This window comes from Mustela nigripes, chromosome 2, assembly GCF_022355385.1.
Source record: "Mustela nigripes isolate SB6536 chromosome 2, MUSNIG.SB6536, whole genome shotgun sequence".
Taxonomy (NCBI): Eukaryota; Metazoa; Chordata; class Mammalia; order Carnivora; family Mustelidae; genus Mustela; species Mustela nigripes.
In genome coordinates this window covers 98,586,814-98,596,240 of record NC_081558.1, presented here as the reverse complement: position 1 = coordinate 98,596,240, position 9,427 = coordinate 98,586,814, and the positions used below count along the sequence as shown (strand labels likewise).

At 52.7% G+C, this 9,427-nt stretch overlaps 1 protein-coding gene across 1 annotated transcript in view; it reads right to left on the bottom strand.

Moving 5' to 3' along the window:
- Positions 1-2,455: 2,455 nt before the first annotated feature.
- Positions 2,456-9,427, bottom strand: part of PDIA5 (protein disulfide isomerase family A member 5) — a 91,476-nt gene continuing 84,504 nt past the window's right edge. The window contains exons 16-17 of the mRNA XM_059391078.1: positions 3,094-3,228; positions 2,456-2,695 (exon numbers count right to left, since the gene is read on the bottom strand). Coding sequence (XP_059247061.1) covers positions 2,615-2,695; positions 3,094-3,228 — 216 coding nt within the window. The 3' untranslated portion in view covers positions 2,456-2,614. The remainder of the gene's footprint in view (positions 2,696-3,093; positions 3,229-9,427) is intronic.

The following is a 9,427-nucleotide window of genomic DNA, read 5'->3' as shown; positions in this document are numbered from 1 at the left end:
GAAGCAGGCTCCCTGCTGAGCAGAGAGCCCAATGCGGGACTTGATCCCAGGACCCTGAGATCATGACCTGAGCCGAAGGCAGTGGCTTAACCCACTGAGCCACCCAGGCGCCCCCACACGTATCACTTCTTAAACCCAGATCATCACCTCCTTAAGTTTCTGGAAGCCAAGCACTTCTAGAAAGGGAGGTAGTAGTATGGAGAAGATGAGAAGTGCTGGGGGGCCAGCTCTGAAAGCTCCAGTTAGGCAGTGATGGGGAATCACTGGTGTGGGCGAGAAGCATGGGGGATGCAGAGGAAGGCGGGAAGCTAAGGCAAACCAGCGGGGAGGGTAAACAGAAGCAGCAACCCAAAGGATAGAAATTGAGGCGAAGGTTATTCAAAGCCCAGAAAGAAGATTGGGAATCAGTTCTCCCCTAAGCCACAGACACTTCCGGCAGAGAAATCTGCCTGCAAATGCAGGGTCCGGGGGAACCAAGGCGGGTGAGATGACAGCAGGTCCTCGAGGAGTAGGGAGGGGTCTGCACTGAAGATCAATGAACTTCACATGGAACAAGCGTGGGCATGAGGAACGGGACTAACTAGATGCCCCAGTACTGACACCGTCTGCGCAGAGCTCCCGAACGGGGGAATGGAGGTGAAGGGTGGGAGAGAGGGTATAGATGAGGGTGGGGTGGGGAGTGGAGGTAGGGTGCACTGTCCATAGAGGCCACTGCATGGAGCTGGGGTGAACTTGCTCAGGTCATGCCCAAAGTCATGGTAATCACTAGACATTCTGACAATGCCTTATAAGGATCAAATCCTGCAGAAGAGGATGCCATTTCCCAGTGCTTTCAAGCCCACACCAAGAAGCCAGGCCAGGCAAGCCTGACCTTGAGGCTCAGAATAGACAAAAAGAAAGCCCCACACCTTGAAGGTGAGCACCAGTTGTCCTCAGTCAGGAAGTGGTTTTTGTCAGGTATTGTTCTAAAGATGCAGTTAAAAACATTTTTTTTTTTTTTTGAACACACAAGCAAATACATTCCTCCCACAAAGCCTCCAAGTCAGCATTAGGGAAAAAGCATGTCTGCGCACACAAATGCTTTCGGGAGCCCCTTGTAGGAATGGGTGCACACTACACAGCGTCAGGATTACGTGCCTCCTTGTATGGCCGCCTCCAGTACCCAGCAGGAGCGCAGGACGTGTGTTTAAATGCATGCTTCTTTCTTTCATGCCCATTCACCTGAGGCAAGACCAGGGCCACTGCTGAGAAAGTGCGTGCTTAGGAGAAAAGAAGCAAGGCTGAAGCGGCAGGGGGTGGACTGCGGAGCTGGGAACCTCCAATTTCACCTGACAGAGCCGTGGCACCTGTCAGCACAGCCATGAGGAGCTCTGCGGCTCTGTGCTCTTGGTCCCTTCTCAGCAGAAGGTCCCTTCTTAGCAGGAAGGCCGGAGGCCACTGGGAGGAAACCAGGCTAGGAAACAGGGCTGTTCCTGAAAGCCAAGTTGCCAACAGAAACACGCAAGTGAGAAGCAAAGCACTACAGCTTGGGCAACCCATCTTCTGAACGGCCCAAATCCAAGGCTTGGATGGCAGCTTATAAGTCAAGTCAAGGCAGAGGGAGCAGGAGCCATTCTACCCCCTGAGCAGACAAGACACAGGACAGGGTTCTCCAGCTCCAAGGGCTAGTGTTAAGTCACCCAGCGATGCAGGAAGCATGACTGGTGTAAAAGCCAGTTGGGAAAGAGATGGAATGGAGGAAGGAAGCAGAGTGAGACACTGGGGTAGACCAGGCGCCTGGGTGGCATCCCTCCACAGAGAACATGGGAGTAATGTCTGGAGGTTACTGTGGCAGGGTGAGGGGGCGCTGACCCAGCATCTGCATGCCTATGGAGAATATGCCACCCACGTCTGCCCCTTCCAGTGTGCAAAGCAAGCGGCGGCACAAAGACCCCTCTCCTACTCCATTCTTGGAAGCCCGTTTGAGCCTGGGCTTGACCACTGCACTCAACTCTAGATTGGAGACTCAGCTTTTTTGTGAAGGGAGAGCAGGGAGGACTGGAGAGAGGAAAAGAGAAGACAAGAAATGGTTGAAGAAAGAGAAACATGTAAATGAAGTCCAGGAAGACACACCCAAGCTGAAACTGAAATGATCCAGAAAAAGCTAGTACTTCGTGACCGTTAGCTTCAGCAGCCCATTTTCTGATTATCTTAACATACTTCCTCCCCAAACCAGTCATTTCTAATGGGATATGCTGTGGTCCGATCTCCCTGTCTTGGTTTCCAATGGTTGAGAGGGGCAGTGTCCCACGCCATCCTCCTTCTGCCCACTCTGCCCTCACGTGCCTTTCCCCAGGCGGATGGGACGCTGGCGTGCAGCTAGCTCCCCACCTTCCAGGAGAGGACGTGGCATGAGGGACAGCACGAGTATCCACCTCTTCATCTCTGTTAGTACAGGCTCTGTGGAAACAACCCATACCACCAAACAATCAGTTTAATTTTATTTCAAAAATTGTACAAAATGGCCATAAGCGGCTATAAAAAATTTTGTCTTTTGAACACGTGGAAATTCAGAAAGAACAACAAAACAGGTATCATTCACAGTGTAATGGAAAAGCTTTCTCTGAGGCAGAAATTACAACTCTTCCTTCTTCTTCCCTAGTCTCTCATGGTCTCCTTCCCGGAGCGTTCGAATAAAAGTGGTAAACCCCAATTCCTGTAGGGAAGGGGAAGAGAAAGAGAAAAGAGCCTTTAACCCCTGAGGCAGATGTGCACCCTCTCCCCCTCTCCCCTTTCCCTGACCCTCCAGGTGCTCACTCCTCTGGACACAGAGAAGTGGCCAGTAGAGGCAGCTGGCCATGTCGGGAGGGCTTGCCTGGCTACAGAGGAGTCCTTGCCACTCCACCTCTGGAACCCACCCAGGCTCTGGGAGCCGGACTCCAGAACAATCTCTGGGGGCACTCTCCCAGCCAGACCCAGAGCCCTTGCCTTCCCAGCAGCACGCACATGGCTAACTTCTGTGGTGTCTGGGAAGTGTCCCTTTGCTGCCCTTCTCAGTGGCTATCTCCCTGCCCGACAGAAAGAGCTCAGAGCAGATGCCTCGCCCCAGCTTACCGTCCGATCGCTGTCATACTTCTCTGCAAACTTCCCATAGTGGTAGTAGTGAAATGTGGGGTAGGCCTTGACGGCTTCCTGCTGACACAGGTCCTGGTTCTTCTCTTTGACGCAGTCCACAGCAGCACAGGCAATCTGTGGGCCCGGAGAAAGGCTGGGTCAGTGCAGGCAGCCTCCTGTTTGAGACCCGAGGCCTGGACCCTCTGCATATGGACAGCACTTTAGGCCCACACCGTGTGCTTTCTCTGATTTCTCTCAATAGCGACGAAGAGCTGAACCAGAGCCTCCCCAGCTCAGAGCTCCACTGAGACCGCCACGGCTTGCTTCCAGTTCTCAAGGCAGATAGGTAAGGTTAGGGGACTCAGTTTGCAGGGGCCTCAGACCACCCTTTAAAATCAAGAGCATAATGGCCATCAAGGAAATGATGACCTGAGAGCATTTTTAAACACTGCAGGTTCTGTGATGCTTTCTGTGAACCATGGTGGGACTCATTCATTTATCAACCAACACTTTCCGAACATCTGTTTGGGAGGCAGTAGAGGACCAAGGTTAAGAACAAGTGCTTTGAAGGCGAGTTTCCGAAGTGCAAATCTGGGCTTGGTAGCATAGGAAGACTTTCGGAAAATGACCTAGTCTATTGGAACCTCAGTTTCTTCATCTATAAAATGGGGGTAATAACAATACTTAAGTGATCAGGCTATTAGGAGGACTGAGCAAGAGAATCCAGGGGCGGTGACTTGGCACAGGACCCGGCACGTGGTTAGTAGTCAGTAAGTGTTCACTGCTCTCTTAACCACCTCTACGGCCCCCAGACACGAGCTCTGCCCCTAGTAGGGACTCAGCGTCTGGTCAGGGGGGTCAGAGAGAAACAATTCCAAGGCACGAAAGGAGGTATGAGGTGATGGAGGAGGTCCAGGGTGCCAAGAGGAGGGGCACAGAGGTGCTCTGCACGTTTGCCATCTGAGCAGTGGCCTGAAGGAGGAGAAAGAAGTTCTAGCTGGGGGAGCACATTCCAGGGACCGGAAGAGCTCGGCATGACCAAAGCAAATGGAATTTTCAGTCAGAAGGAGGTTCCCAAATTGGCCACTGGCCTCTTCCTGCCTGTCTAACAAATTCCACAGACTGGTAGTTTTCCCTTATTTTTTACTGTTTTTTTTTTTTTTTTTTTTTTTAAATAAAAGGGTATAAAGCAGACCGGGGGAACCTTCTGTCTGTTGAGGGTCAGAGAGCAGGGAAGGAGGAAAGAAGGTCACTTTATGCAACACACCAAACACAAGCATTGCAGAAGCAGGGCGGGCAGCTTCTGATGAGTGAGCACGTACCCAAGGGCTGCTACGTGCTAGTGGTACACGGGTGACCTTGAAGAAGTCCGGCCATTTAGTGACCGCCACTCTTACCGAAGGAAAGCAGTTAATAGATACATAACAAGTGAGATCATTTTAGAGCCTGGTGAATGCTCTGAAGAAATTAAAAGAGGGTGATTCAAGACAATAGCCAGAGGGGCTGCTTTATGGCCAAGGAGGCCTTTCCCAGGAGACAGGATTTGATCTACAGCCCGAGTCAGGACTAGGCAGCAGGTGCAAGAAGGGGGACCCGCTCACACCAGGCCTGGAGGGGACTGGGCATGCAGTCTCCGGGAACCAGAGCCCATGAAGGCATTCCGACTGAACTCTCACCATGCTTGAAATTTCAAGTGATTACATAGTCACAGCTCACATGGTTCTATGGCTACGGGTTCTTCCCATGGGGACGGAGGCCCCCTTTCAAAGTAGAAGAACCCTGCAGACCACCAACGGTCCTGATTGGCTCACTGACCTGGTGCCCAGGTAAGCAGGAACCCCTCTCTGCAGGCAGTGGGGCGACAGAGTGCAGAGCGAGGGGCAGCCTCTCCTCCTGTCACCCGTGGGCCACCAGTGCAACTCCCCGGCCCCCCGCTCTGCTGCTTCCCTCCCACCTCAGCTACAGAACGTCTGTACGATAAGACTTCTTAGAGCCGAGTTTGCAAACTCGCCACACACGATCCGTATCTGGCTCTCAGTCCTGTTCTATTTGGCCCACATAGAATTTAACAACAACAAAAAAAATAAACCTGAATTAGCTGCCAACCTAGAAAAAGAGCCAGAAGATTTTATATAAAAGTTTGGCTCTCCAGCTTCTGTGTGAAAGCCAGATTGGACAGCATTCGCCCTGCATTCCCGCAGGCAGCCACTGGCTGGATCGGAGGGCAGCTGTCTCTGTCGGGCAGGTTCAACGAGCCGCTGGCTGGCGTCCGCCCCCAAGCCCAATTCACTGGGCCGGCAGACGGGCCCCTGCAGGCTTCTGAGAACCCCAGCTCACCCTCTAAAGTGCTCTCTGAATTATTTAGAAACATAAGGCAGATGCTCCTCCGGCTGTCCTCAGCATTCCAGCTCTTAGGGCCCAGCCCGGGGGAGGTGGCTCACCCCAGGCAGCCCTCTGTGTCTGCCCCCCGGCGAGGGGCCAAGGCTCTCCGCTAGGCTGAGGAAGTGTTTGATGAGGGTTGCTCCGGGTGGCTGCTCTCCCTGCATCTGCTCTAAATTATGAATTTAATTTGTATACATGCCCCGAAGCTGTGGGAAATGCAGTGTACAGTTTTATAAATCGACTAAATTAAAAATGTGTACTTATTTCGAATCCCCTAAACTAGCTGCCAGCCACATACACATGGAGTGCTACTCCTGGCCCCAAAGGCTCCTCCACACTCCCTCCCTACGGGAGGAGAGGAGTCGAGTGTGGCTCTTTCTCACGGAAGCAGCTTAGACTCTGGAAAGGAGACAGACAATAAACCTCTTCTCACCTATCCCAATTTCTCCTGTCTGGATGCCTGCCCCCCCACCCACCCACTCTAGGTTTACACGGACTGAACTGTCAATGAAGGTACACGATCATTTCTAGATTTGTTCTGCCATAGTTGGTATCTTGCCATGACCCCTTAGCCAAACTTGCCACTGGCACCCATAATTCTTGGCTGCAGGGAGCCCCAAGGAAGGCCAGTGTTGGCTGGAACTTGAGGACAGGTCCCCCTGCTTCCTTGACCTTTGGGCGATTCTGTCCCTGGTGACGCCTCTAGGGCTGAACCCAATTACGCATGAACTAATCTGTTCATTAATACACCTGTTCTGGCTCCTGTCCTGACTGTCCCCTCTTCCTCCATCCCTGAGGCTGTGGCCTGAGACCACTTCCCAAATAAACCCCTTATACACGAGTCCCAGAACCTGAGTCTGCTTCTGGGAGAGACCTCCGACAAAGCCTGTTTATCTGGTTCTGAGCTGCCCCTTCCCAGCTGAACAACTTTGGGAGAGCTTTGAACCTCTCGAAGATTCAATCTCTTCTTGTGTAAAATGGGAGACAGAGAATACTTCGTTGCTTATGCTACAGTGACTACTACAAGGACATGACATAACCCTCTTAAGCATCAGAGGAAGAGGAGTTTTCTGAAAATATCAAATGCTACTGTGTGGTCATTCAGTCAACATTTACAGAGGTTTCAGGCATCATGGCTGGAGGGAATTCAAGGACCAATGAGGTCTCTATGCTCAGGGAGCTTTCCTTTCTGATGGACAGACAGCTTTGTCAACGCAAGGGAGTACACACACCATGGCCAAAGTTACAGCAGCCCCCTCTGCCTTGGGTCGCCTGTCCTGGGATGACCTTCCCACTTTGCTGGCCAGCCTGATCCAGGCTGGGGACACCTGGATCTGCCATGAGAGATGAGCCCCACCTTGCTGGCCCAGTGGAACCCTGCCCCTGCCTGTATCGGCCAGCCTTCCACCTCTGGCCCGTGTCCTCTGCGGCCCCTTCTCTACGGCCTTCGGTGCCAACATGAGCAGCACGCAGCCCTCTCTCCAGCCAGTGTATCAACTGCTCAAGTTCCCTAGTATGCTCCTGGGAGGGGGGGAGGCTCCCCACCTAAGATATGAGCTGCCTCATGCGGCTTTATTGATTCAGTAAAATAAATCTCTGCAGGAGCTAATATTGACTCTGGCTATGAAAATGGAAGTGAACAACCAACAGCATATTGATTGGGGAAGGAACAGGGACTGGCTTCTGGGTGTGTTGGGGGGTGGAATACAATTCTAGCTAAGAGGTAGCAGCACAGGGTGTCTGGAAGAAGTGGGGGTCAAGAGACTCTGTTCTGGTTGTCAGCGACTGGCGGCTGGCTGTCCCTGGGCAAGGGACACAGCGCCTCTCTGGGCCGTGACCCCCATGAGCAGGAGAGAGCTGGATGGGCCACTGGACCCCAAACAGCAGCCACTGGCCAGTACGAGAGGCAGCTCTTAAAAATTACAAATTCCTGGGGTGGCTAGGTGGCTCAGTCGGTTAAGCACCCAACTCTTGATTTTGGCTCAGGTCATGATCTCAGGGTCGTGAGACTGAGCCCCACGTTGGGCTCTGCACTGAGTATGGAGTTTGCTTAGGATTCTCCCCCTCCCTCTCTAAAAAGAAAGGAGGGAAGGAAGGAAGGAAGGAAGAGGAAGAGAGAGACAGAGAGAGAGAGAGAGAGAAAGATAGATAAATATTACAAATTTCTAGAACCATCCCTAGACCTCTGATGGGACAGTTCTAGGATGGCACCCAGCACTTGTGACACAGGTAACTCTAGTCCCCCGGGGCCGAGAGCAAATGCTTCCCTTGTGTTACCGAGAGCCTTGGAACCAGGAACCCCAGGCCTGCCAACTGCCTGGCAGAGAGGACACGAGATTAAAGCGAGTGAGGGTGATCTCTGGCTTGGGATAAAGGGAGCTGGAAGGAGAGAAGGAATACCAACAGGGAATGACCCCAGGAAAAGGCCAGTAACATTACTGTCCCAAGCTGAGACAATTAAGCAAAGGCATTTCAGTGTCTTGGAGAAGGAAGTCTCCCTGTGGAAACGGAGTCCCTGTGCATTAGCAGAGGGGAGAGAGGAAGAAGAGGATTGGCCGTTGGCTACTCACTAGTGGGCACAGACAGCCTGGCCCCACCTGGACTGAGGTGATCCCTTCACAGACCCTGGAGCCATAGAGACCTTAGCAGCCAGGGACAGGGAGACCCCACACCTCAGTCACTTTCCTGTCTGTCCAGAGTTTTCCAGGTGAGGGGTGATGGGGGTCAGTGTGGACTGACTGCCAGTCCCATGCTGGCTGCAGGGAGCAAAGTTTTCCCCACACCAACTAACACCCAGACTGTGACGGAGTCGTGCTGGAACTGAACCTGGGTGGGGAGGGAGATGGAAGACAGGAAGCCCCTTCTTGCCACGCCCCTCTTGATACAGGCCAAGGGGCAGGCAAAGGAGAAAAGATTTCTGGTCCTTATATTCCCTCCTGATGTGATGAAGGGAGCCTCAAGGCATAGCCAGACTTTGTGGGTGACAACAGGACATCCTGAATCCAGGGAAGGGTCCAGGGATCTGAGTCCCAAGTTTGCCATCCCCCCACCACACACATGTCCCTGTGCCCTAGCCTGGCTCCCTCTGACCTTCTGTCCCTGTACAGAGCTTACATGCCGTCACTGTCACCCCACCCAGGGCCAACTCCAGCGTGTCCTGGTGTGTGTGTCCAGCCTGCTCTAGCTGCCCCTAAGGACCCCACCCAGTGCACATGCATGCAGCTTTGGGTTGGGTGTGTTTCAGCACGCTTCTGTGGCCTGGTGGGGGACAGATTCCCACAACAGAGTCCCAGGCTAGGCAGAGTCTTCATGATCATCTACAGCAGGATGCCAACCTTGGTGAGAGGAGAACTCAAGGCCTGGAGAGTTGACAGGACTTATCCAAGCCACATGGTTCAACAGCAGTCAAGCTGTACCGTGCCTGAGCTCCAGGTCTGCCCCTGCCACGCCACCCCTCGGCCCCAGAGTCACACATTGCCCTCACCTGGTGGCAGCCCATGCTGCCCTGGCTGCTGGAGCTGCCTGGGGAGGTGCCTGGGGGTGCCCTCTCCCCACACTTTAATCCAATCTGCAGTTCTAGCTTGTTAATTTTATGCTTCATCAGTCGGCAGCTGTAGGAGCCTTTTACTTTGGCGGTACGAGGCTCTGCAGACAGCCTTGCCCTCCTCCACCTTGACTGCCTCCAGTTCATTTTTGTTGGATATTTTTTATTTGTATTTTCAATTACGTAAGTAATGCATGACTACAAATCCTACTGTAAAAAGATTCAAATGCTAAAAATAAGCAGGTGACCCCTTTTCCAATCCCCTCTTCCCATAAGAGGCTGAAACAGTTCAGGGTACCCATTTCTGCTAGCTGATTCTTCAGCAGAAACTCAGCCTGCCCGATCCTGCCTTATGAAAAGAATGTCCTGGTTCCCAGGAATTCCCTGATGTCAGCAGAGTCTATTCAG